Source organism: Passer montanus, unplaced genomic scaffold, assembly GCF_014805655.1.
Source record: "Passer montanus isolate IOZ18808 unplaced genomic scaffold, ASM1480565v1 scaffold12, whole genome shotgun sequence".
Classification (NCBI taxonomy): Eukaryota; Metazoa; Chordata; class Aves; order Passeriformes; family Passeridae; genus Passer; species Passer montanus.
Genome location: NW_024358722.1, coordinates 1,056,746 through 1,083,340, shown reverse-complemented (window position 1 = coordinate 1,083,340; position 26,595 = coordinate 1,056,746). Strand labels below are relative to the sequence as shown.

General features: G+C 41.5%; 1 protein-coding gene across 1 annotated transcript in view; it reads right to left on the bottom strand.

Moving 5' to 3' along the window:
- AHCTF1 (AT-hook containing transcription factor 1) overlaps positions 1-26,388 on the bottom strand; it is a 36,473-nt gene extending 10,085 nt beyond the window's left edge. Inside the window, exons 1-17 of the mRNA XM_039697685.1 lie at positions 26,221-26,388; positions 21,134-21,260; positions 17,239-17,472; positions 16,254-16,461; positions 15,309-15,425; positions 14,519-14,603; positions 8,829-8,979; positions 7,984-8,116; positions 7,715-7,896; positions 7,165-7,226; positions 6,176-6,358; positions 5,352-5,405; positions 4,035-4,181; positions 3,338-3,471; positions 2,707-2,814; positions 2,035-2,230; positions 983-1,177 (exon numbers count right to left, since the gene is read on the bottom strand). Of these exons, the coding sequence (XP_039553619.1) occupies positions 983-1,177; positions 2,035-2,230; positions 2,707-2,814; positions 3,338-3,471; positions 4,035-4,181; positions 5,352-5,405; positions 6,176-6,358; positions 7,165-7,226; positions 7,715-7,896; positions 7,984-8,116; positions 8,829-8,979; positions 14,519-14,603; positions 15,309-15,425; positions 16,254-16,461; positions 17,239-17,472; positions 21,134-21,254 (2,310 nt within the window). The 5' untranslated portion in view covers positions 21,255-21,260; positions 26,221-26,388. The remainder of the gene's footprint in view (positions 1-982; positions 1,178-2,034; positions 2,231-2,706; positions 2,815-3,337; positions 3,472-4,034; positions 4,182-5,351; positions 5,406-6,175; positions 6,359-7,164; positions 7,227-7,714; positions 7,897-7,983; positions 8,117-8,828; positions 8,980-14,518; positions 14,604-15,308; positions 15,426-16,253; positions 16,462-17,238; positions 17,473-21,133; positions 21,261-26,220) is intronic.
- Positions 26,389-26,595: the final 207 nt, after the last annotated feature.

The following is a 26,595-nucleotide window of genomic DNA, read 5'->3' as shown; positions in this document are numbered from 1 at the left end:
AATTAGGATTAAATCAGTCTTGCTCACAATGTCATCTCAAGGCTCTTCACTGGGTTTACTAGTGTGTTTTTGGAAAGACAAAGCTTTGCCTAGTAAAACCCTAAGATTTCTCTACTTTATGGTTGCCTGTTCAGGAAACACATATGCACTACCAAAATATGCTGGTGTTCAGCTATGCCTGTGGCATGGAACAAGCAAATTAATCTGGCCATAGTACCAATACTAGTAAGGATTTCATACAGGAGAGAGTACATCTTGTTACAATTGAGTAGCTCCTTGTAACACACACCAGCTACTCACACATGGGATAGCAGCACATGCCCCTGTTGTGCCCCCTATTTGGGTACACTATGCTGGTAACTGGCTGATGGGCTGAACCACAGAATCCAGCCACACAGCTGCAGGAGCAGAAGCGACCACAGCTGGTCAGATGGACTCACTGCATTTGAAAACTACAGGGATGCTATCCCTGGTGCAAGGCGAGAAGCAAACCTAAGAACTTTAGGCCTGAGAGAACAAAACACTACAGTTCTCTTCATCACGGGTCTCTTTTTACCAACATTTAGGTAAATCCAATGTTGCAAAATCACAGGTTGAGAGTCAATGCATCTTTATGACTTTTGTTACTTTCCCAGATGTTCAATTTACAAAATTTAACAAACCCAAACAAGAGGCTCCATCTATATTCCTTACCTTCCTGCAACACTACCATTTGAAAAGGTATAGCTGAAAGGTGAACTAACGCTCTGAACATCTGAGTAAAACCCACCATGGTCCCTTGATGCTTATTATGAGTATGTTCCTGCAAGAACATGATGTTACAAAATGTCTAGCACAACATAATCTTTTTTTTTTTTTTTTTTTTAACCAAATTCTGCCATTCTGATTCACAATCCAGATTCTCAGTATAAGGAGTTTTGGCTAAAGTCTAAATTAAATCACAGTGTTATGTGCAAAACTCACTAACTGCAGTCCAGCTTACCCCAACAGTCCACTTTGCATGTGAGCTCTCTTCCCTGAAAGATATTCTAGGTTCCTTTGCTCGTAGAGGAGGAGTAACTGATCGTCCTGGGGATGCAGAAGGAGTTGCTAGGGGTGTAGTGCGAAGGCTGGACCTGAGAATAGACTGAGGAGTAAACCCAGGAAAACCGGAAGATGTGGCCAAAACTTTAGCTCTCTAGGAAAAGAAATAAAAACACTTAATTTAGGACCAGTTAAATCCTCTAAATGAAGACTGTGCTTAAATTACAAAAATTTCATTACCCTAAATTATGAACTGGATTTATAGCAACAAAGTTTTGCCTCTGCACTGTTCTTCCAAAAATATCAACATTTTAAAGATAACAATACATGCTTTTTATATTTCCCTTTGTTTGTCTTTGTAATGCCAACAAAATAAAAGTTAATTCAAAAAATTACTTCTTGGGGAATCAAGGATATAACAGCTTGTTTTCTGCAAGGTTATCTCTTATCCCACTAATTTTTGCAATTCCTACACTGTTCTTATAATGGCACACAACTTCCCTCTGCACAGCGGTTTCAGTCACTGCCCTTCTACAAAGAAACAGACAACAGCTTTTTTCATTAATTAATCAGCTGCAAACAATAGGAAGTGACACTGCTGCAGAAATACCTACACATCTTTATGTAAAAGCACTCAGATGTTCTTATCTAAGATTATTTTACAGTATTGAAAGGGTTCAAAAGAGGAGGAGGAAGCTAGTTCATTTGTATGGATGGTACTTCACAAGAAGGTGAAAAGATGCAATTATTCTATACAATAAAAATAAATTTAGTTCACAAAGCTATGGGACAAGCTGTCTACTGCAATCAGCTGAGAACTGAAGTTTCCTGCTTAAAGACTTTTCCCAACTTACTGCTTCAAAAAGGGCTGTGTATTTAATAACCATATGCAAACTGAAAATTTCAATCCAGGAGGACTTCCACTAAATACTTTGGTGATTTCACTTAAAACAAACCTCAGACAAACCTTTTTCATTTGGTTGGTTGCTACTGACTTCTTAAAATACAAACCTTGACCACACGAGGAGTTTCCAGTAAATTCAACTCTGATGCTCTTGGCAGATTGTTTTGGGAGCTGGAGCGATGTGTATTTGATCTCAGGGGGCTGGATGCCACAAAAGAAGTAGAAGCTCTGCACGGGGACTGCCAGCTCTCATCCTGTGCCACAGAGCGGGAAGGAACAGGACGAACCACCAAATCCAGCAACCTGTTAAAATACTCATTTTACACTAGGAACATGAACAGATAAATGAAAAAAATATGTTGTGACCATCTCAGATGATGCAGAACAAAAACATTGGATGAACAAGAAATACAACCTGACTGCAGGGGGTGATCTGTCAGTCCCACAAAAAAGTGACAGGCACTTTGGGGCATTTTTTTCATTATTTCTTTACATTTCATACCTAATTTCCTAAATCCCTGCCTCTGACATAAGAATACCCAATTTTATGTTGCACAAGTGACCTAATTCTCATCAGTGGAGAAAACTCATCTACATTTCAATGCAGGGACCATTTCAAATTGTGTACCTAATTTTGTGCCTAAGTTGACTTTTTCTTTGAGATACAAAACTAAATCCAACAGAAACCTTGGTAAACCAAAAAAGCATACACACATGCACATGTATATACATGATAAACAATACAATTTTGAAATATGAAGTCTGTAGATCTACTATACCTTGAACACTTCTGAGAAAGTTTTGTAATAGGTGTCCCAAGAAACGCATCAGGCAACTCTGCACTAGGGAGAAGATGTGTACTGACTGCTGGCTCTGTAGTTCTTGGACTAGAAGGAAAATGAAAACGTAATTGATTTCCAATCCCTCAAAGTCCAGCCACACCAGAATTAAAGTTTATTTAACTACATCACATGTAGGACAGCCTCTTCTCCGCTGTAATTCTGCTTATTTTTAAATAAACAAGTAGGAACTAGTAAAAGATTACTATGTGATCACACAAATGAGTCTATAAAAGTCAGTACAGCAACAGTTTCATGGTAGTGAAAAACAGTTTGAGTTTCAGCTTCTTAAACACTGTAAACTCATTTGCCATAATGTAAATACATGCATTTGTATAGAGAAGATTATCATAGCAGAAAAACTCTCCAAACACTACACAGGAGGACGTGATTATTAGCTGTTATATATGTGTAGAAAGGCAAAACAAAGCTTTATTCATGTCCACCTTCCCAACAAAAAGCTAACACAATTCAAACCAAAATGACTTTCTCTCCCCCTACAACTCACTCTCTCTCCACCTCCCTCTCCAAATACAGAGCTTAAGAGTAACTTTTATAAAAGGCTGCTTACCTATCATATTGTGAGATATTTGTTTTCTGCTCATTTCCTAACCATACTTCTCCAATTTTGGACAACACTTTACTGATGAAAGTTGCTCTTGTATGCACATTTCCTGCATTAGCCTGCCTTGTTGCTGTTGATAATCAGCCACCGAGAGCAAAGTGAATGTGTTAACAGGAGCAACTCAGATTTTTCTAAGTTCACAAAACCCTGTGTACAGACATTGCTTTTAATAAATACATTACTTGACAATTTATGCAATAAAAAAATTGGTTGCATTGACACAGTTAAAAGAACAACATTCAGTATCAGAAAGAATAGCTCTTCGGTTGAAAAGTCACTCCTGCAGTCTTGACTCTCAAATATTCCTGCTACCATCACAGTTTCCATGCTTCAAGTACCAAAACACTCTTCTAGAAACAGTGTCCAACCAGTCTGCTAAAAACCTATCTGAAGACAGCTTTGAAAATTCAATTATTAAGCATTATTTAAGTTGATTACTCCATTGTTTTAATAAATTTTCTCTCAAAGCAGTTAAAGCAAAATTTCAAATCATAACTTGCTCCTGAAGATGTCAGACCAGCGTTACAAAACAGCTGCTTATGTTCCAACAGCTCCTAACACCTAAGTAACAATTTCAAAAATAATTTTATTGATTGCAGTTTTGCAGTGCAGTATGTGTCTAACTCAACTGTTTCATACTTACTTCATAATCATTGTGATCTAGGAGCCAAAAGCCTTGAATCAGCTTAACAAGACCCCAAGGGATAGCAAAGGCAGTTGGAAAGGAGTCAATTGAAGTCTCTGTTTTATTTGGAGAGGAATGCATAATATCCAGCAGCAAGTAAATTGTCTGAGAGTGTCTAACTAAGGTAAATAAATTGCTAAGATAAAAACTTGTATCACATTACATTTGGCAAAACAATGAAATAAGAACATGAAAATAGTAGAAAGCAGAACAGCCCAAGGTACTGATCTTGCCATTTTAAGCTATTACAACCCATTATATCAATAGTCAGGTCCTAATCACAGAACTGTATTCTGAATATACTTCCAGAAAGAAACACTTGTGGATTTCTGGAAGGCAGTCAAAAAGGCAGATATTGGGTGTTTATATACTGCTGTTATAAACTCAGGATTCTGCTTCCATCACTGAAGCTACCAGTTGCACACTCAACACACTTCAACAGCCAATGCTTAATTATTCAAGAAAACAAGCTCTACAGCTGTTTTGTTTTCCTCATTTCCTGTCTTCACAAAACCAACACAAATTACGGTGCCCTTACAAAGCAACTGCCTGATTGAAACTGTTCAAACTGCATGTGGATCCCACACTCAATGTGTCATCTTCCCTTTCCGACATCCCATGTTAGGGACATGTCTGAGTAAGGCAGCTTGGGACTACAACCATTTTTAACCCTTTGCTCTCCAGGCTCCACTCTTGGTTTAGCCAACAAACAACAAAGTCAATTCTACATGCTCCAGAAGCCTAAAAATTAGGCTTCTGCCCAATGAATATTCCGTGTGCCTGCACTTTTTACGCCAAAAAATACCCCAAAAACAAACAGTGTTAGCTGAGCTGGGAAACAAATTATTTTGGCAAAAATCAGCAACTGGAAAACCAAAGTTACAAACCATTTTGCTATGAAACAATACATTTTAGGGCACCACTCTAATAAGCAGTCTATTGCTATATATAGGAGTGTCTTAAAAAATTAGTAACTGTGTTAAAATTTGAGAACAAATAAGCAAGGTTTTTATCTTGAATAACTTAGAGAACATGTTTTCCTATGTGAGAAGAGACTTTGGAACAAAACAATTAAAAATTAAATCAGAAAAATGCCAATCTAGAAAGAAATTAAACAATGCTTCTGTCTAGGACTTAATGCTATCCTAAATGTGTTTACTCAAGCTGTGTTTGAGGCATAAATTTAAAAGTGCTGTTAAGCACACAGGTGACAAAGATGTAAAAACTTTTATGTGCACAGACTGAAGGAGAAATAACAGAATCTGGAAAGGATACAATTGCATGTTTGTCGCTCTCTTCAATGCTTTCTAGCAAACTGGTCTCCCCTTCCTAGTGCTTGCTGCTCCACTCCATGATGACCATCCAACCCTTCAGCTTTGACCCTGCCTGGAGAAAGATGAGCTGTTCATCACAAAGGCTCCTTCTTTAATGAAACTCTTCAGATGAGAAATGAAGTTTGCTGCACCGAAAATGAAAAACCCATGAGAGAGGGGTGTGAAGCCACTGTGGTGACAGACAGAATGTAGCAGTGTTGAGAGATACAGGTGATGCAGGTGCTGCAGCAAGGGGGCAGTCTAAGAGGAGGAAATCGAGCAACCACAGCTCAAGGCAAAGGCTAGAGAGGTAAAGGTCAGTTTTGACAGGGTGCAGAAAAACCTACTGATTAAGGGAAAATGAGGGGAAGTGGTGATGCAACTGTCAGGTAGAGAGCACCAATATAACTGGCTAGCACTTCCTTGGAAGGAAATGATGTCTAGTGCAGCAAGCTGGGGTTTGCAATAGTGCACAGCTGAGGGAGGCAGCATCAGTGCCACCTACTGCACTGCACCCAAGGCTCTGAGACACTGAGGGCATGAAGAGGATGAAGGCTGTCCCCACGGAAAGCTGCTTTCTGATGCACATGCTCAGCACTGACTGAATGCTTCTGCATGTGGACCTGCAGCATGGAATTTACACACGGGTCACTGAAGACAAACCTCTCAGGGCTGTTCACAGCCAGAAGACTGGATCTAAGAATATTATTATTTCTGCTAACTGTATGTCAAAACCTGCCTCTCAGAGCAGCTTGCAATCAAAAATCATGGTCTTGTAGCCTCTACAGCCTGCAGACAAGATGGATGTATTTCCCCCTGGATTCCCCAGTGTACACCCACCTGACTCAGACTGGATGGCTGGACATCAACCAGTCTTGGAGACAGCAAGCCAGCGACAAGACACCGAGTGTAGCTGTCACGAATGGCTTCACTTATTAAAGGACCAGATTTCTTCAAAAACTTCAGGGTCTGGAACATCAATCAAAACACACAGGTTAAGACAGCATTCAATTACTAAGATCACTTAAGACTGCCAGAAAGCTGTATTAGTAGCAGTAGGCTTTAGATTAGCAATTTTGGAAAGCATTGCTATGTAGAGTCTTAAAGACAGCAGCACACTAACAGTCTGAGTTTCTAAAAAAACCCATTCTATAGAAGAAAAAATCCTTGCAATGCTGAAGGCAAGAAAGTATTTTCCAGCCTCTCTGTCAATACACAGGCCTTGCTTTTCCCTGAACATTGACACAATTTTTTTCCCTGAAAATTGACACATTCCATAGAAGTTAAAACTAGGAAAACTACACATGACTCTTTGAAAGACTCTAGGCTCATTTGTGAGGAAGATGATTTATATGGGTATATTTAGTGAGCTGGAACTTAATTTGAAAGGGCTTGTCCTAAACTGTGCACTGGCTCAGAAATTATAATTTGGCCAAGGCTGAGAGAAAAAACATGCATTTCTTCCTCAACAGTTACAGCACTTCTCCCTTTCTCCACACTGTCCTCCTTTCTCAACTTCATCAGGGATCAAAACCCTAACTCCACACTATACAAAGAAGTCAACACTTTACTTCCACCAACTCATCCTGCCTACTACAGCAGTGCTGCAGTTCCTTTCTAGCCATTCAATCCCTGCTCATGCCTCCCTAGAACAGAGCCATGAAACTGGCAGGATATGACTGCATCAGGTGGTCTCTGCCACTCAAAGCACTGCAAGGGAAAAGTTAGAAAAGGTTCATCTCTTGACACTCTCTCAATACAGTAAAAACAGTCACCTCCTTCTGGAAGCCCGTGCAAGTCATGTGAACAACTCCCGAGTTGAGCAAGCACGTCACATCTGCAGAAACAAGGAACATTTGACAGACCTTGTTACCTCATCACCACTTTATGCTTTTTAAATTGTGCTCTCTGCAAAGACAAACCTCCAGCACCTCCCTTTTCCTTCATCACATCACTTACACACGTCCCATAAAAAGGAGTTACTCTCTCTCTCTCTCTCTCCTTGGAAACTTAAGCTTGAGTGCTACCCAGGTGCTGTGCTTTGGGCCTCAGCTCAAAGGCATTTCATTTTGTGACCATCATCCCTTCCCAGGCTATGTTACAGAAGCCCCAAAACCCAAAACTCAGCCGCCTCTCAGATATGTTTCACAAGACTAAGTACCTTGTCAGGCACTTAGGTATCCAGGTATCCAGGTTGGAGAAGGTTTGTGGGGCTTATGTGATTTGTTTTTTGTGTGACAAACAATGAACAAGAAAAAGAACCATTGGCATTTGACCTCCACCAAAGCTTGCCACTATTCAGATGAAAAGCAGTGAAATACTCACCAAAATTATAGGTGCTTGGATTAAAAAACTGTTCAGGTGGTGGATAAGAAGGAGGAACCCCCCGACTTAGACTACGCTCGTGTACCAGAATATCCAAAATGAGGTTTGGAGAAGTCATGCTTATTACAGGATCCAGTGACCACAGTGCAAAATAGGGGCAATCATGAAGCAATTCTTCTGGCCTTAAAGAGAGCAAGTGCATAAGCTCAACAGCAATTTTCAAATTAACCCTTTGTAGGGATATTGAAAACCACTTGATTAAAACCTACCTCAGTGAGTCTGGCATTTGGGCGTGATACCAGCGATTGATGTCAAACACTCCCAAATAAGTAGATGGTTTTCCCTGACCATAGGTATTCACTTGCCAACTGAAGATTGATACACTGGTGTCAGGAGAGATTACTGTCAAAGACAAGACATTTTTTCTTGTTGTAGAAAATATGAGATATTTTCTGTTTTCAAAACATCACTTTCTATTTTGGCTTAATTCTGTTATTTCACTCATGAAACACAACACTTTATTAAATGATAAAAACAATATACAGAGTAGCAAACATCCATCTGATAGGTTTTAATCATCCTGTCTCTTTTTCTTGTTCAAAATGTATTGGTTCCAAAACAAACCAAACGCACAACTATTCGCTCATCAAGGTGGTCATCCAGATAATAAAAAAAAAGGTATGAAATAGAACTGGCTCCAGTTCTGAGCCCTGGGAACACCACTAGTGACCAGGTGCTAAATGGATGCAGCCAGAGGTTTGAGCAGGATAATAAAATTCAGGTACCACTCCTAAGCAATAGACAGAATGATTTACTGTTCAATGCAGACAACTGGCAGAACAAACTGACTGACTGGCCTTATGCTGATGACCCCATACACTGCTCTAGCATCATAGCAAACATAAAATAAAACCTACTTTTTCCCTTCAAGAATCATGTCCAGAGGGATAGGAAGCCTCACATAACTTAAGCACACAGGTTTTTTTAATAAGCCCAACAAGGTCAGTTAGACTAATATTTAAGACTTTAAGACTGTGGGTATAGAACAGCATTCATTGCTTAGATTTCCAAGCTATGTAGTTCAGAAAAACCAAGGAGGGACATCAGAACAAACCTTCATTAACGCTGTCCTCTCTGTCTGCATGGTTGCGAAATTTCTCTATGGTCTGACAGCTGAGTAATTTAGTATTGCTGGTCTGCCCCCTCAAGGGAAAGATTCCACCACTGAGATCTAAACTGTACCTTTCATCACAGTATTCCAAACCCTGGGTGGGGGAAAAAAAAAAAAAGTAATTTTCATTAGATCCACTAAGAAAAAATGCATATATGCATATATCTAACATAACATGCATATTGTATTGTTTATTTCTAATGAACTTATTTCTGATAGCAAATAAAAACTACATCTGACATTCAAGAGAATTAAGTGTCAAATTTTAACAGATATTAGCTGAAAAGGCTTTGCACATTTTCAAATATTAACATCTCCTTAGCAAAACTTTGCTCTGAAGCATGCACAGTTCACGCTGTTTTATTAAGGAATTTTGGAAGTAACAGATATATGCAGGGCAGATAAGAAAAATCAAAACCTTTTCTTTGAAAAACTAACATGAAGCCTAAGCAAAGAACCTCATCTTCACTGTAGGATAATTAATAACTAAAACTAATTTTAACAGAAATGATGTCCTGAACCATTCCAAAAGACAGTTCCACAAGATAAAGCACTAAAATTCCACAAACCTGTCCAGCATTTATTTTAATTAATCAAATTAGAAATTTCAGCTTTCATTCATATAGGTAGAGCCACTCCCACATGAATTCAGTGCAGAAGGGAAGGAGAAAGCAATACCAAATAGGTCCTGCCAAAGACAACTTCCTAACCCAAGCTGCATATTTTAAGTTTTCCACACTGGGGCAAGCAAATCTAAGTTAAGGACCTCTAGCACATAGAAGATATTAAGAAACAACGTTCCAGACCAGTTAAACAGGACAGTGTTCAAAGTGGTCAGTGGTCAGACTAGTATTCCAAACCCTGGGTGGGGGAAGAAAAAAAAAAAAAAGGAAATTTTCATTAGATCCACTAAGAAAAAATGCATATATGCATATATCTAACATAACATGCATATTGTATTGTTTATTTCTAATGAACTTATTTCTGATAGCAAATAAAAACTACATCTGACATTCAAGAGAATTAAGTGTCAAATTTTAACAGATATTAGCTGAAAAGGCTTGGCACATTTTCAAATATTAACATCTCCTTAGCAAAACTTTGCTCTGAAGCATGCACAGTTCACGCTGTTTTATTAAGGAATTTTGGAAGTAACAGATATATGCAGGGCAGATAAGAAAAATCAAAACCTTTTCTTTGAAAAACTAACATGAAGCCTAAGCAAAGAACCTCATCTTCACTGTAGGATAATTAATAACTAAAACTAATTTTAACAGAAATGATGTCCTGAACCATTCCAAAAGACAGTTCCACAAGATAAAGCACTAAAATTCCACAAACCTGTCCAGCATTTATTTTAATTAATCAAATTAGAAATTTCAGCTTTCATTCATATAGGTAGAGCCACTCCCACATGAATTCAGTGCAGAAGGGAAGGAGAAAGCAATACCAAATAGGTCCTGCCAAAGACAACTTCCTAACCCAAGCTGCATATTTTAAGTTTTCCACACTGGGGCAAGCAAATCTAAGTTAAGGACCTCTAGCACATAGAAGATATTAAGAAACAACGTTCCAGACCAGTTAAACAGGACAGTGTTCAAAGTGGTCAGTGGTCAGACTCTGACATGAATGCAGAGACTGTACTCAAGCCTTGTGCAGAACAAAGGTAAGGATATGCTCCAGGACCATGAACTGATCTGCAAGACACAGCAGCTGCTGAGATCATCTGAAAGAGGTCTTTGGAAGTCTAACTGAAGCACATCTTTCAGTTTTCTTCCTTGAGCAGATGTAAACCAGCCTTGAAGGCAACAGAAACTCAGATCTGACACATGTTTATAAAAACACAGTGCCGCATGTTCCAAAAGTTCCATTTGTGACTTTTACCACAATATCAAGTCAAAGATGCATTGTTTCATAGCCTCAAGTCTGATTACTGGGATGTACAGCACTGATGTAAGCAGATTAGTGTTTTAAGCTCCTGTGACTACTACTCAGTGAACAAGGAGCAGCAGTAGACTAATTTCTCCTTTTTTACTCAAGCTTGGCCTGGCAAATGGGAACAACTCTTAAATTTTATGCCACTGAAGACTGACAAGAAGCTTGGTTCAGTCGTGCAGGCAGAGAGCCATCATGTCATACTGACCAATCTGTGACCACTAGAAGTATTACAACACTTCAGTGTCTACTGGTGAGCACAGATCCTATCGTGATACATCCTTTGGGAAGGGATTCAGAAGTGTTTTGTCGCAGATCTGACACATGTTTATAAAAACACAGTGCCGCATGTTCCAAAAGTTCCATTTGTGACTTTTACCACAATATCAAGTCAAAGATGCATTGTTTCATAGCCTCAAGTCTGATTACTGGGATGTACAGCACTGATGTAAGCAGATTAGTGTTTTAAGCTCCTGTGACTACTACTCAGTGAACAAGGAGCAGCAGTAGACTAATTTCTCCTTTTTTACTCAAGCTTGGCCTGGCAAATGGGAACAACTCTTAAATTTTATGCCACTGAAGACTGACAAGAAGCTTGGTTCAGTCGTGCAGGCAGAGAGCCATCATGTCATACTGACCAATCTGTGACCACTAGAAGTATTACAACACTTCAGTGTCTACTGGTGAGCACAGATCCTATCGTGATACATCCTTTGGGAAGGGATTCAGAAGTGTTTTGTGGGGAATTTTTGGAAGTAGATGCTATCAGGTCTCAGCATGAAAGTACATGATTAAGTGGTTTATCTGTAAGCCAACTGAAGAACCTGTCTTTCCTCCTCAGAGGGTGCAGATGTTCAGCTCTTCAACAGCCTTCCAAGAGTGGTTCCTGTTATAATCTTTCAACACATGCCTGTGAATGTACTACTGGTTGTATAGTCTGTAGAGGGGTCCAAGTCTTACTTTAACTACACCACAGGTTTTTCAGGTCACAAACACAGTAACATTTTTATCACTTTGTGTGCTTTTTTTTTTTTAAGAGTGTCAACTGGAATTTCTAGCAAATCCATTTTTAAAGACTGATTAAACATTTCAACTCTCTGAGGTATAAACTGACATTTGTCACATCTTGTTCAGAAAAGACAACAAAGACAAATAACTGCCAAATAGTTAAAGGTCTCACATTTTAACATTAAATTGTTCAGATGGAAAACAGTAGTAGCCATGAGGGAAGTAGAGACAATTGCTTTTCCCCAACACAGCACACAGTAAAAGGTATTGTCCTTGTCACTGCTAAGACTTAGCTAAAAATACTTAGCTAAAAATTTCTTTTAAGAGGATAAAACAAAAGAGGATATCCAAGAGGATAAAACAAAACTGAAATTCAAAAGCAAATCCCGAGAAGATTAAAGAAACTTTCTCCTATCAACCTGCCAAAGTCCTTAGAGCAATACAAGATGCAGAGTGAACTGCAATGAAAATCCTTAAAAAAACCTAAAACCAAACAAAAAACCCCAAGCAAACAAGGTGTTCTGCTCCTCTAGAGCACTTAAAAACTGCACATGAAGATATAACATGCATGTTCAGACATACTGAACCACTTGAAGGTATTTCTACTTCATCACCATGACAGATGATGTATTTTAAAGAAACACCACCTCCTCCCAACACCTAACCTTTATCTGTTCAAAAGCAACACTTCCAAAGCAGGAAGGCCTTTACCTACAGACAAAAGGAAAAAAAGCATAAAATTCAAACTCATTCAAAAAATTCAAAACTCAAAGTTCCTATAAGAAAAAATAAATCTTTAAACCACAATCCAAGAATTACCTCAATTTCATTTTGTACTACTGAGAATACACAACGGCAAGTGTTAAATAGGAGCAAAGACTTGCTGTGAATTAAGATTACTTTCCCATCAAAAAGATCTTGGTAGAGTTTCATGCATACTGCTGAACAGAATTAAACATTATAGAGGTTCCTCTCGTCTCTGTTAGATTAGCTGAGACCTAATAATACATCTATATTTTATCTACTCTACACCACAGCATCTCTGGAACCAGTTCTAAAAATTTATGGAGACTTTTCTGACCAAATCATACCACTGTACATTGTATGTACATCTTTTGCTGGCTTGAAGAGTAGATTTCAGAGACAACCCATCCAAAACTTAAAACAAGAGTCATCTTTACAGCTACTGAGTTTCAGAATCAACGCTGAAGAGACGTTGTGGGTATTTTTATAGGTTTATCTGAAGTCAGGCTGACAGAGTTTAAAAGAAAAACAAAATTATAAAACAGAGATCAGAAATGTATAAAGAGAAATATATGACCATATTGTAAGAAAGGGAGACAGACAGAAGCTTCTTCAAATCTACAGTTTGGAAATACAAAGCTATTCAAAGCCTTGTCTTCTCCTACATGCCATTCATGTGATGTTTAAACAAGTAATTTCATTTCTAACAGCCATTTCCTCTTCAGGAATCAGATGTGTAAGGACTCCCTGCAGATGAATCTAGGTGGAACTCATTACACTGAAGTATAAAATTGTATGGCTTCAGCATGGACAGATTGTGTCTGACCAATCTGATCATCTTCTACAATGGAGTGACTGAAACACTTGAGGAGGGAAAACTGACCAATGTCATTTACCTAGACTTCTACAAGGTCAATTCCCCATGACATCACTATCTCTAAATTGAAGACAGGCAGGTTTGAGGGGTGGACTACTCAGCAGATAAGGAATTGGTTGGAAGGACCAAGCCAGAGAGTTGTGGGAACAAGTCTACCTCCAGGCATAGACTGATGTTGAGTGTGTCCCTCAGAAACCTGTGTGGGGACTGGTGCTCTTCAATATCTTCATCAATGACACAAACAGTGAGATCAAGTGCACTTCAAGCAAGTTTGCAGATGACACCAGGCTGAAAGGTGTAGCTGACAAAACAAAAGGCCGGGATGTCATCCAGAACGATCTGGAAAAGCCTGAGAGGTGGGCCAATGGGAATCTCATGACATGAAGGTCAGCAAGTCCAAGTGCAAGGTGCTGCACCTGGAATGGGGCAATCCCAGACATGACTACAGACTGGGAAAAGTGACTGAGAGCAGCCCTGCCAAGAAGGACATGGGGGTTCTGGTGAACAGGAAGCAATATGCACTCACAGCCCAGAAGTCCAACCCCATCCTGGGAGACCTCAGTGCAGCCTTTCAGCACACAAAGGGAGGTTATGAAAAAGAGGGAGACTGACATTTTACAAGGGCAGATAGTGATAAGACAAAGGAGAAGGGGGTTTTCAACTAGTACAGGAGAGATTTAGATTAGATGTTAGGAAGAAATTTTTTACTCAGAGTGGTGAAGATCTGGAGGTCAGGCTGCCAGAGATGCTATAGATGTCCCATTCCTGGAAGTGCTCAAGGCCAGGGTGCATGGGACTCTGAGCAAACTGAGCCTGTGGGGGGCATCCATAATTATGGCAGGGGATTGGAATAAATTACATTTAAGGTCTTCCAACCAAAACCATTCCAGGATTCTATGACTTGTTTTGAAAAGTATGGACAAAAGAATCCCTAGAAAGACTCATCAAAAGACTTTTTTCTTAAGTCTCACTGACCTTTCACGGTAAATATTAATCTGGTCAACTTAACTGATCCTTATGTAGACAAAATTACTATTTTTTCATCTTCTTACACACAAGCCTGTCTTACCTCATACATGACTTGTCCTGATGCCAGGCGTTTCCTGTCACCAAATGCTAACTGCAGCAGATGTAAACTCACAACATCACCTTCACTGAAAAAGGTATAAATGAGAAAATTGGATTACAAAGCTGCTTTACAATCCTCATTATCATTTTATTAGATCTAGGCTGAAACTAACTTAAGAGTGTGCTCTTGCTGAAAAGATAAACACTGCTTTGCAAAACATGGTAATTGGTCACATTAGCCATTAAAACAGAAAGGGGGAAATTTTGACATTAACAGCTTCAGGAACAAATGACAACTATGTCTTTGTTTAGAAAGCAACATGGAGGAAAAAAATCCTGAATTGCTACAAATAGCTCACAACGGTAAAGCATTCTCCATGAAAACTTCTTTTAAGTTGAACTTAAGAAGACTGCCAGTCTATGAACAGCTGTGCTGATTAAGTAGCTTGCTGATAACATTTACTGTTCTGCATCTGCAGCCTAAACCACTTTAAAAGATACTGAATATCATAGTGGGAATACCAAACAAATCTTGAAGCAGTCATCAAGAAACAAGGGACATCATTTGAGACTGCAAGCACAAAAATATAGCCACTGTTTCCTTTGCCTTCTTCCACAAGGTAGGAAAGAGTCAACCTCTCTTTGCAAATGTAAAATCCTGAAAAAATTGCACTGTAAGCTTAACACTTGTCATCTCCTGTACAGTTAAAGAAATAAAATGAATACACAGATATCAACCGAATGTGAACAAATATTTTAAAAACAGTGACTTATGGCAGGATTTTATTCACCTTTGTTGTGTAGACTGAACAGCCCACAAGTAGCAACAATTGCGGGGATCATTCTCAGGCTCTTGAAAAGTAACTGCATAGACAGGAATCCTTCCTCCTTCAAGCTGGGAGTGGTGCCTAAAGGTTTAAAAGGAAAATATAGAAAAAATGAGAGCCTGCTGGCTCTGGCTGTTTGTAGAAGGGTAGAAGCATCTTCTGGAAAAAAAAGCAGCTTGCATACTTATCCTCAAAGTACAGATGGTCATACTTCCATTTAGAACAACTCATGACTGACAAGCCACTACTTCTTAAGGAATTCTCATCCCAACTTCTGATTTCAATTGCACCTTCACAGTCTTTTCTTTGCGTCTAATTATGTGTCCACTGTCTATTTATGCATCCATAACACATCCACAACACACACATAGTTTCTGGTGAGGAACTGTACATCTCCTTAAAGAACACCTATCTGAATGTGGTCACATATTTCAAGTGGCAGATTTCAAATCACCTACAAATTCCATTATTGCTTATAAAGGTATGAAACCCTTATTCTCATCTCCAAAGCTTTCCAATAAACTTTCATTCATATAAGCATCCTGGTCTGGGAATGAGTCAACCACCAATTTCCATCAAGGCTGAAAGTAGGAAAGAATCTGTTTTCAGGCACAGATCAACTGTTGAATTATCATGTCTCACTAGATCCATCATGGACACCTTAAAGAATATTATCACCAAAATCACATTATTCACACAGTGAAGCCTTTCAGTGGATGCCCTAATTGCAGTAACAGGTTCTGAATCATTCTAAATCTTTCACCAAAACACACACATTGCCTGGGTTCACAAAATACGACTGGACAGAACAGACTTACAAAAATCAGCTCTATCACATCCCTACTGGATGCAGCAAAAAATTGAGATCCCTGCACCTCCAAGTGCAACCAAGTGGAAAGGACTACTTACTCCCTCTTCAAACTCTTCATATTCCATAGTGACAAGTAGCCATCAGAAAACCCCACAATGAGCTGGTTGCTTCTGCTTATGTAGCACAGGGTTGACACTGCTGTTCCTGAAGGACTTCTTAACTGAAAACAGAGATGCCTCCCTTCCCTGGTCACAGCTTCTCTTCTTTGTGGAACTTCAGCAGGAATTCTAGTCACAACTTCTAGATCTACACACATAAAAGAAGGCAAGAAATTAATGCATTATGCCACTTCAGTTGCATTTTAAACTAATGTGATTACACAATATGTATAATTCTTCAAATAAAACACCCATTTCTGCTGCACCTTTTTGGGCTATTCCTGTTTCTGCACCCATTCAGAGAACAGGAGGACTCTCCAAGGGACAGGTATTCTCACTCCTATTTCAAAACTGGGTACAAATGAAACCATTGTAGACAAATGCCTTTACTGGGCCTCATAGAGAAGCTACTTGAAGGGACATGAACCTCTGAAGCCACTCTTACAACACCCGGAACAATGTATGCAATCTGAGAACACAAATTGCAGGATTCATTCACCCAAATGCAGGATTTTTGATAAGCCAGATTTCTTCTAAAACACAAGCCTAAAGCCTGCCCCAATTCATTAATGGAAACAGGAGAACACTCCCAAGGAATTTGGTACCTCTGACACAACTTCCTATCCCACAGCTGCACTGACTCAAACGGAAAAATTCCTACCTCCCACTGGCAAGAATCACAGGGACAAAGGGATGTGGGCAGCAAGAGGCCTTCTTAACTTCTGGAGGAGCATTAAGCCACTCCCATTTTTGGATCACTTCAGAACCATACCATGTCAAACTGCTGTCTGCAGTCAGCAGTGGGCAATGTCAGAAATGCCAGCAGTCAATCAGCATGCTGGAATCTTCACTGGGATACAAGCTGGGTTTTGAAAAGAAACTCATCTTCTTACTTCTAAATTCAAGTTTAAAAACTGCAGCTTACCTGATGCTTCTACTTCATTCTGACTGCAAGATAAATCATCCAAACAAAGGTCAACCAGAAGGACATGGCCAACATCCGTGGCCACTGCTGCCACTCCAAAGAGCCATCGCAGGCTCTGATGCAGGTGCCGCGTGCTCACGCTGGCTCCGCCGTCATTGCTGATGGGTTCGATGGCAGTCACCTGCAGGGAATGCAGGTTCATAGCAAAGCTCTTTGACAGGCCCAAGAGCAAGCCTCAGAAGGGAAGCCAGCATTAGCATATCAGAAACAGGAAAGGAAATACAAGCTCATAAGATTTAAAAACAAATCACTGCTCCCTATTGTATCAAGCAGAAAGGAAATTAATAAAAAGAAAGCTCTCTCCACGTAAATAGCATATTCTGTCTTTTCAACTTACCAGTTTCCATTTCCTACTTAGAAATAATTGCATCTAAGAAGAGACATGAAATCAATTACATGCTAGAAGCTTTACCACGTGTACAGGACTTAAAGACAAAGCTAGCTCTAGTTCTCCTACTCCAAGCCCATCACCACTGTGATACAGTCCAGGCCTTCTTTACCCTGCATTTTGTAAGCTAAATCAGAGCTGCAAGGCAAACGAGGCAGTGGCTGTGGGGTACACCAGACATACAATTTCCGTGGGAATGAAACCTTCCTAGAAAGGGTTGGAAGGAGATGCTGGCTTACTAAAATCTACACTGGTCCTCACTTTGACTGACAATATCCAACAGAAGTTTTAAATGCACACCAGCACTCTTACAGATGGTAAGGAAAACTGCAAAAGGCAGCCTAAACCAACAGCAAGAGACCAAACAAGAACTTGCTCAGCCTGAGGCACGAACTCTCTCTCTCCCTGACAGGCCAAGCACTCCCCATGACCTCAGCACGAGGAAAACAGACCCCTCAGCACCCACAGCACACCCAGGGCAATACTGACTGCTCCAGCAGAGACACAAGCACACCAGGGCTCCTGCACTAAAGCAGCAGGACAACACAGGAACAGGGGCTATCTTCCAGCCTCTTACAAATGCAGAACCCTGAAAGCACACAGCTTGACATCAGCAACAACATTTTGTCTGAAACAAAGAAGTGAGCCTCACAAGGTAGTCCATCTTTTTATGTAGCTTATTTACCCCCAGAAGTGGGGGACAATATCCAAACTTATAGGCCCCCTGAGGTTTTCTTCTCTCCCATATCAAGCACTTGCTTATGACTGCACTGCCTGGCCACCTGCTTCGCAATTCACCTTTCACCTTGAACACAAATCTTAGAAGTATCTTTAGTTATTTAGGAAACTTGGTTTTCTTTCAGAGTTCTTATGATTCAAATTAAATTTTTAATCCTCTCTACTGCTCCAAGGACTAATGAAAGTATTTAGATTACTCGGATTCTTGCGTTCTGAGCGTTGGTGACCGAGGAGGAAATACAGAATGCATCTTGCTGTACAACTAGCCAAGGTTGAAGTGTTGCTTGTGAGTTCTTTTCAAGTTATTTTTTTCATTCTACAACTGGCTCCAAATGAATCTTTACTAGTTTTGCATATACTTCCAAAAATGTTCCCTGGTTACTTCAATTTTCCACGTAGAAGCTCCTGAAATGACATATTTTTCCACTATGCTATGCACTGCTTTTTCCTATTCTCCTAGTGCTTTGCCAGCTCATTCTGGGAAAGAACAAAGAAAACTTTTCTCAGCTCACTGACTCTGAATGCTGCCCTTCTGCCTCATACAAACCAGGAAAATTTGGGAAAATACCATGCAACAGTTCTAAAACATGTAACTGTTATAAACTAATTCAATCTACTTCATGTTTTTTAATTCAGAATCCAATTCAAATTATACTCATCAACATTTTAATTCTCCTGCTGCATTTCACACACCTATCATGAGGGCATCAAGAGACACTCACAGACACATGCAAAGACATTATGCCAAAATTCTTTCTAAGCTCCTGAGTTTGGGTTTTTAACTGATTTCTTTATTCTCTGAACAACTCAACATCCACTCTCACACTAAAAAGCATTCACACAGTCACAATAAACACCCTGTATTAGTACACTCACAACCTGACACCTTGGAGCAGAGCTGCTCTAAGTTAAACTGCACAATGTAGCTGTCCACAGAACTTACACCTGTTGAGAAAAGTCCTGAAAACGCAGTGCTCATTAAAGGTTTAAAAGAGTAATGACTGACTGCAGAAAGCGATATTAAGAAAAGATCCGCATTTTATCTTTAAAAATAATCAATCTGAAAATCAGAGAAACATTCATGCAAATCAATCCCCCCTCAACTATACATTACATAATATGCAAATATGTGTTTCTGAAAGAATTCAAAACATATGGACAGCAGCCAAGTGCAAGTTTTATTTACTTGTTTTTGCTTACCCTTACTCCCACTCACAGCCTGAAAGCTAAGACTCCAATTAGCAATACCTGTGTCCTCACTATGCTGACTTAACACAATACCAAAGACATAGGAAATAAAACACAAGAACAGACCAAACATACTTGTATTCATGAGCTTTCAGGGCATAAGAGCACAACTTTCAGAGCAACTTTGGCTTTATTTCAAAATTCCTACCCTTCATCACCCAACAACCAACTCTTTCCTGCAGGGCTTCATCTCTGCTCCTGAATCAGTTTTTGTAGTATACAACAACTCTAATACAACTGATTGCTGGAACTAGCTTCTATTTCAAAACACTTCCACAGCTACGGATTCAACATGCAACATAATCCTTACTTCTGAACCTTTGCTTTTCCTAGCTTACTTAGATAGAAGAAATAAAACCTAAGACACCAACATCACTTACCAAAACATAATTTACTTATTTTAAGTTCATGCTAGCACACAGATTGCCTTTCCACCTACAACTCGAGCAGACAGCAAAACAACACACTGGAACACTGATATGATTTGTATCTTTAGAACTTAACACAAATGCTTACTACTACTAACAAGACTTTGATCTGTACTCTAGCAAGTCAAACCAAGTAAGGTTAGGGAAAACGCAGTAGTAAATAAGCATTCACTTGTTGCAGATTCTAAGATGATTAAAACACAATGAATCTTGATGTTCTGATAACAATCTGATTCTTCCTTCCGTTGTGTTAATGAGACACAGGGACACAACATCATTTGAATTCAAGGGTTACAGAAAGCAGAAAAAAATATCAACATTACACCACTGTATCCCATCTACACAAGCACTATATTCAACAAGCAGAGATTCAAGGACTGCAGAATGAAAGTAAATCTGCTAACTATCTGACGGACAATTCACTAAAATCTTTTTTCCAATTTTAAGTTAACAGAAAAATCTGTTCTGTTCCCACATCACCTGCTTCCTAGTCGGAGATTGATGGGAATGTGTCAAAGTCATTAACAGCAAAATGATGGGAGTCTCAGATACTTTAAGGACAATATTTGTGACAGAAATTAGCCATTTCAAAAAGGTATATTACAGACAATTTAAGTGAGGTTTTCTTTTTTGCTCTGAAAAAAAAAAAGGTTTCCAATACCTTTTTTTTAAAGTGGAGAACTTCGTCATTATGTGCTCTACAATGTTTTTTTTTTTTTACTATCAGTAAACTCAAAAGATAATGGAAGTGCTAAGTCCAAGATTTTACATCAAGGGTCTCTTGACTGGATAATCTGAAGGGACAGTATGTTAATGCAATATAAAAAGGATAAGTCATACAAAGAGATGCACAACAGCTTTTCCTAAAACAAGACTATGCAGCACCAACCAACACAAAACCTTCATTTCCCCAAAAAGATACATCTATCAGAACCTGATGCATTTTACCTAACAGAACAACCTGATGACATGATCCTGTGCTTCAGGCAATAACGACTTCAGACCAAATCCAAATTTAAAGGAAAATGCTCACCTCCAGAAAACTTCCCACACAGTGCAGAGTCTAGGGTGATCTCATCTTCCCCAAGTGCCTCAACAGTCACCTCTGGAAACTGCAGCAGACTGCTCGTTACCTGAGCCGTTAGGTCTCGCATTCTTCACTGCAAATAAAGGAAAAAAGGCAAAGAGACTCATGTCAGCCATAAATATCTTGGAGACTGACCCAAGCTTCATCGGTATGCAGTAACAAATCTCGCATTTAAATCACCCATTCCAATCATACATCATTTGTAGCTCTTTTTTGCTCAAAAGAAATGGCACTTGGGACAGTTTTTCATCTCACAGCAGAGCAAAAGGAGAATCTTGAGCTTTTCCGATGCCTACAAGATCACCAACAAGAAGTGACACAGAGGGATGAGCAAGATAAATAACAGCGAAGAGAACAACACACCAAGTTCAAGCTTACTCATACAGGTTAGCAAGATGTGATCTCAGACAAAACATATTTTAAAAAACTTCTCAGTAAGAGGTACAACTCTCTGCCCTTTCCCTTGATTTAATAGATGATTATTTGTTGTCAACTTTCTTGTAGTGGATATCACAGATCATCCATGTCTTCTTTACTTTTTGCATGCTGATTTTTGACATTAAGGAACACAAAGTTCTTGACCAAATTCATCCCCAAATTCTTCCAGAAAACATATTGCTAAGACGTTCAAGCAATACTGACTTTCACAGTTCATCAAGTAGAAGTATTTTTCCATACACTTTAGAGGTGAACGTAACATAACGCTTCAAAATATTGTTCTTTTTCTCTGCTGAAATCCTTATATTTCGTATTCCAGTCCCTTCCTTCCTACTGCCTTTGCTTACTGCATCTCTGCAGTATTAGAGAAAAAATTTCTAGGCCTCTCAGACAGTTTCGTGCTCATACAGATGCTCCAAAAGAGTTCACATTTCAGTATGTCAAGACAGATTTTTTTTTCTGAAGAAACTGAAGAGCTGAACTAATTTACAGGATTAAACAGGTGGCTAAATATGAGATGATCCATACGCATGGAAATACAAATTACTTTAGATATCTATGTTTTACAAGTCATCTGGCTTACAGAAAAGGCCTCTGACAGACAAGACAAATTCAACTGTCTTGTTCAAACAGCACTGCCTTCTTCATGACATCTCAAGATATTATACACAGGTGACTAGTGCTGGGTTGTGCTCCCGTACCTGCTGCCAGCAGGACAACAATGAGTGCGTGAAGCACAGGAAGGGTAAGTCAGGGTCCTGCACTAAGCACAAGCCAACATTTTGACAAAAATGTTGCTGATGGCAAAGCCAGTACTGCAGCCAGCCAGCCAGCCTGACCACTCTGCCAGCATTCACTACTAGCACAGATCCGGTTCCAAGTGGGACAACTCACTTGCAGTAGTTTTGCTGAGTTTCTCTTCTGGTACATGCCATCAGTTTCAAGTGACAACTTCTGCACTGTATCCAGGGACTCCAGAGAGTAAAAGGCCTCACAATCTGACCAGCATTCTTGCTTAGTTTAATTGCAATTTAGTGGATTTATTTCAGGAGTAACCTATAATACCAAATACTTCAGACACATCTGGTTGATGAATAGCATCTCTGAAATGCTTCAGCATGTGCTTGTGTTCCTGTCACTGGGCACCACTGGAATGTTCCTGGCTCCATCTGCTTTACACCCTCCATTCAGGTATTTACGTGCATTGATGAGAACCCTTCTCTTCTCCAGGCTGAACAGTCCCAGTCTCCCAGCCTTTTCTCAGAGAAGAGCTGCTCCAATCTCCTCTAACCACCACTGTGGCCCTTCGCTGCACTCTCTCCAGTACCTTCACCTCTCATCTTGAGAGGCTGGTGAGCCTAGACCTGACACAGCATTCCAGCTGAGGCCTCACCAGTGCAGTACTAGAGGAAGAATCACCTCCCTTGACCTGCTGGCAAAGGTTCTTCCTCATGAGCCCAGGCAGGACACCACCAGCCTTCTTTGCTGCAGGGGCACAGTGATGGCTCATGCCAGCTGGGTGTCCCAGGGCCTTTTCTGTCAAGCTGCTTTCCAGCTGGGCAGGCCCCTGCACACACTGGTGCCTGGGGTGGTTCCTTCCCAGAGCAGGACTTGGCTCTTTCCCTTGTTAAACTACATAAGGTTCCTGTCAGCCCATTTCTCCAGCCTGATAAAGCACTGACTCTGACAACATAAACTAAGGAATTTTAGAAAAGAGCGCAAAATTCCAGAATTATTGTAGTGAATAATTGTTTTTCCTTTTTTGTAAATAAGAATGGAGATGTCTGTGTGGTAAGTATATGATTATTAATACCATATACCACAATAATAACAAGATAGTTTTAAGAAAAGAGTGAACAAGTATCTTGCAGTAGGGCAGGTAAGAGCATGCAAGGAAACTTCTCAGCTGTGTGCTCTCCATGAGTCACCCTGAGCGGTGCTGCCTGAGACACTGCCCACCTGCTGTGCCAAGAGCACAGAACCTTGCATGGCTAAATTGGAAATCAAACTGAAACATCCGCTACTGGGGAGATCTGAGTTTAAAAAACAAGCTCCTCACCATCCCAAAAAGAGTTCTTCACTGATGAAAAGCTCCTATGTTAACACAGCTTACTCCTGCCCACAACATTAAAAAAAATCCATCCACAAACACCAGTAAGAACAATCAAATAAGCAGAACTCCAAGACCTAAACAATTTTTGTAGAAAATGAAAAAACTAGAGCATCAGGCATGCTCAGTTTTGCTCCAGTAAGGCAATGACCATTTTAAACACCTCTTCTTGTTTTCAGAAATCAGTCATGGAACAAGGCTGATAAACTTTATAACAAATTATTAACAATATATACTGACCTCTCTATAAGGATGCTATCCTTACATCATTTTGCTAAGTTAAACCAAGAACTGCTAGGAAATCAAAACAGAGGGGAAATACTTAGATCAAGATTAAAAGCACAAAGCCTCTCAACTTTAAGAAATATATCCAACAGCAACTGCATTTCAGCTCTCTTTGAAACAATAACTACAATCAATTCTTATTTCTGTTAGAAATCAGATTAGGGTAAAATGTCACAGGCTTACTCCGTTTTCAGGAATAAGCCAGAATTCAACCTCCCAGCTGTATCCTATAGCAATGCAGTCTGTGTGCAAGTTGCCAAAATGACCATTCTTTTTCACCCTAGGAACTTCTAACTTCCAAGCACCATGAACTATTTCCAAAGACAGAGATGTCATAAATTTTTGGATTAAAAAGCTTAGGAGGGGGGAGGAGGGAAGAAGGGAAAAGAAAGGAAAGAGAAATTGTGTGTTCAAGCAGAATTACACATAGCCAAGTCAGAGTTCTGAGATGTGAGTTTTGACTGATTGCATTCCACAAAAATCAGTTTAAAAGGCCAACAATGTTATGGGCTCACTGAAGAAAAAGCTAAAAATATGGTCAGTCACAGCTGAAGACAAGATTTGACAGGACATGTTGACTTCACTGACATCAAAAGAGAGACCTTGCTGCCATCTCTCATCTCTGTATTTGCTTCTTTTTTCTACTACTGTATTTTGGAAGACATTTCCAGCATACCACACTGGTATGCCATCCCACAGCTGGCCCTTCCCAGCACAAATTCCAGAATCACATCAAAGAGAAAGATCTGCCAGAATCACACACAGTCACCTCTTCTAAACACACTGCTCCAGCCACCACCTAGAGCAGGCTGCCCAAGGCTGTATCCAGATGGATTTGGAACATTTAATTCTCCAACAGGTTTTTACAACCAGCAAGACCAACTACAGAAACACCTGCAACCCATGCAACAGGGTGACTCTCTCTTGCCAATTTAAGGATTCTATTCTCTCCACCAAACCAGCGTCACACCATGAAATGCCTGTCACCACTGCTCCTCCAAAACCATGTCCAACACCTTACTAGGCAGAAGATGTAAAATTCACAGAAGCTCGATCACGCTTGAAAAAGCCAATCCCAAGCAAATCAAAGCAGGACGGAGAGCTGAGGCAGCACGTGAATGAGGAGCTGTCCTCCCCAAGATACAGAGCTGTGTGCCCAAGCGCATGGGACAGCTGCCAGCCAAGGCTGACACAACCAGCCAGACCCTCGGGCCCTGCACAGGCACCTGCAGGGCCACGCTCAGCCCTACGCCCCGAACGGGGTGCAGCCATCCCGACACAAACCGGCCCCTCAGTTCCCTCCAATTTCCCCAGACACGATCAGGAAGCAATCATTAGACCTGAAAGACTGACACCAAGCACTCTATTGGCAGAAGCTCCAGACATGGACTCACAGTTTATTAAGGAAGACGCGGAGCACTTTTGTTTAAGCCAGCAGCAACTCTGCTTCGCGATGCTTCGCTTCGTGCAAAGACCCAGAGACCCCCACAAATCGCACTGGGTCCTTCTAAAGCTGTGGCCTCCCCACGGCACCCATCCCACGTCCCGCAATCGCCGCTCCACGCACGGAGCGCATTTCCCGCCTCCTCATGGAATACAGCCCCGGAGCCCGGCGGGGGAGGGGGAGGAGGAATTAGAAAAAAAAGTAAAGAAAAACCCTCCAGGAACACGACCCAAGGGGCGAATACAGAGGGCGTGCGCGGGTGGCCGGGCAGGAGGGAAAGCTCCTGGCGGCAGCCGCCGCATCTCCCACGCCCCCCATCCCGACGGAGCCTCCGGGCTGCGGAGCCTCCATGTGCGCTGCCCAGGCCGCGCCGCCCGGGCCTCCCCCGCCGCCGGGGCCGGGCACGTGTGGCGGGCACGGCGCCGCAGCCCGGGGGTCACTTACATAAGGGACGGGCGGCCGGGCCCGCCCGAGGCCCCCGCGGGCCCGCGCTGCGCCAGCGCCGGTGCCGGCCTATGCGGCTCGGGAGCGCCCGGTACCCGCTGGTACGGGCGGGAAGGAAGAAAGGGAGGAACGCAGGCACACGGGCGGGCGGGGGTCGCCGTCGCCGCCACCTCCGCCGCCTCCTCGTGTCCGCGCCGCTGCCCCCAGCCCAGCCGCGCCCGCGCTCCCGGTACGTGCCGGTGCCGGTGGCATGTCCCTCCCGCAGCGGCGACAACGGCACGGCCCGGCCCGGCCCGCGCGCCGCGCACCCACCTCGCTCGCTCACCCGCCGCGCGGGGGGCGGGACGGCACCGGGGGGACGGGGCCACTTCTCGCGAGAACCGCAGCGAGCCTCCGCGGGAATTTTCAAATGCGTGGGACACGGCCCCGGGCGCTGGCGGCGATGGCCTCCGGACTGCGGATCCCGGCGTGCCGCGCGGCGGCCGCTTCCGCTCCCGCCCGCGCCCCGGTGGCTGCTGCCTGTCGCGGGGCACGCCGGGAGCTGTAGTTCCTGGGCCGGCCGGGCCGTCTCGTGCGGACGGCTGTGCTCTCCTGCCCCGCCGTGAGGGAACGGCCGGCTGGGGCTGAGCTGGCCCGGCCTACCGCTGTCCGTCCCACCGCAGGAGCCACTCCTCCCCCTGCCCCCGC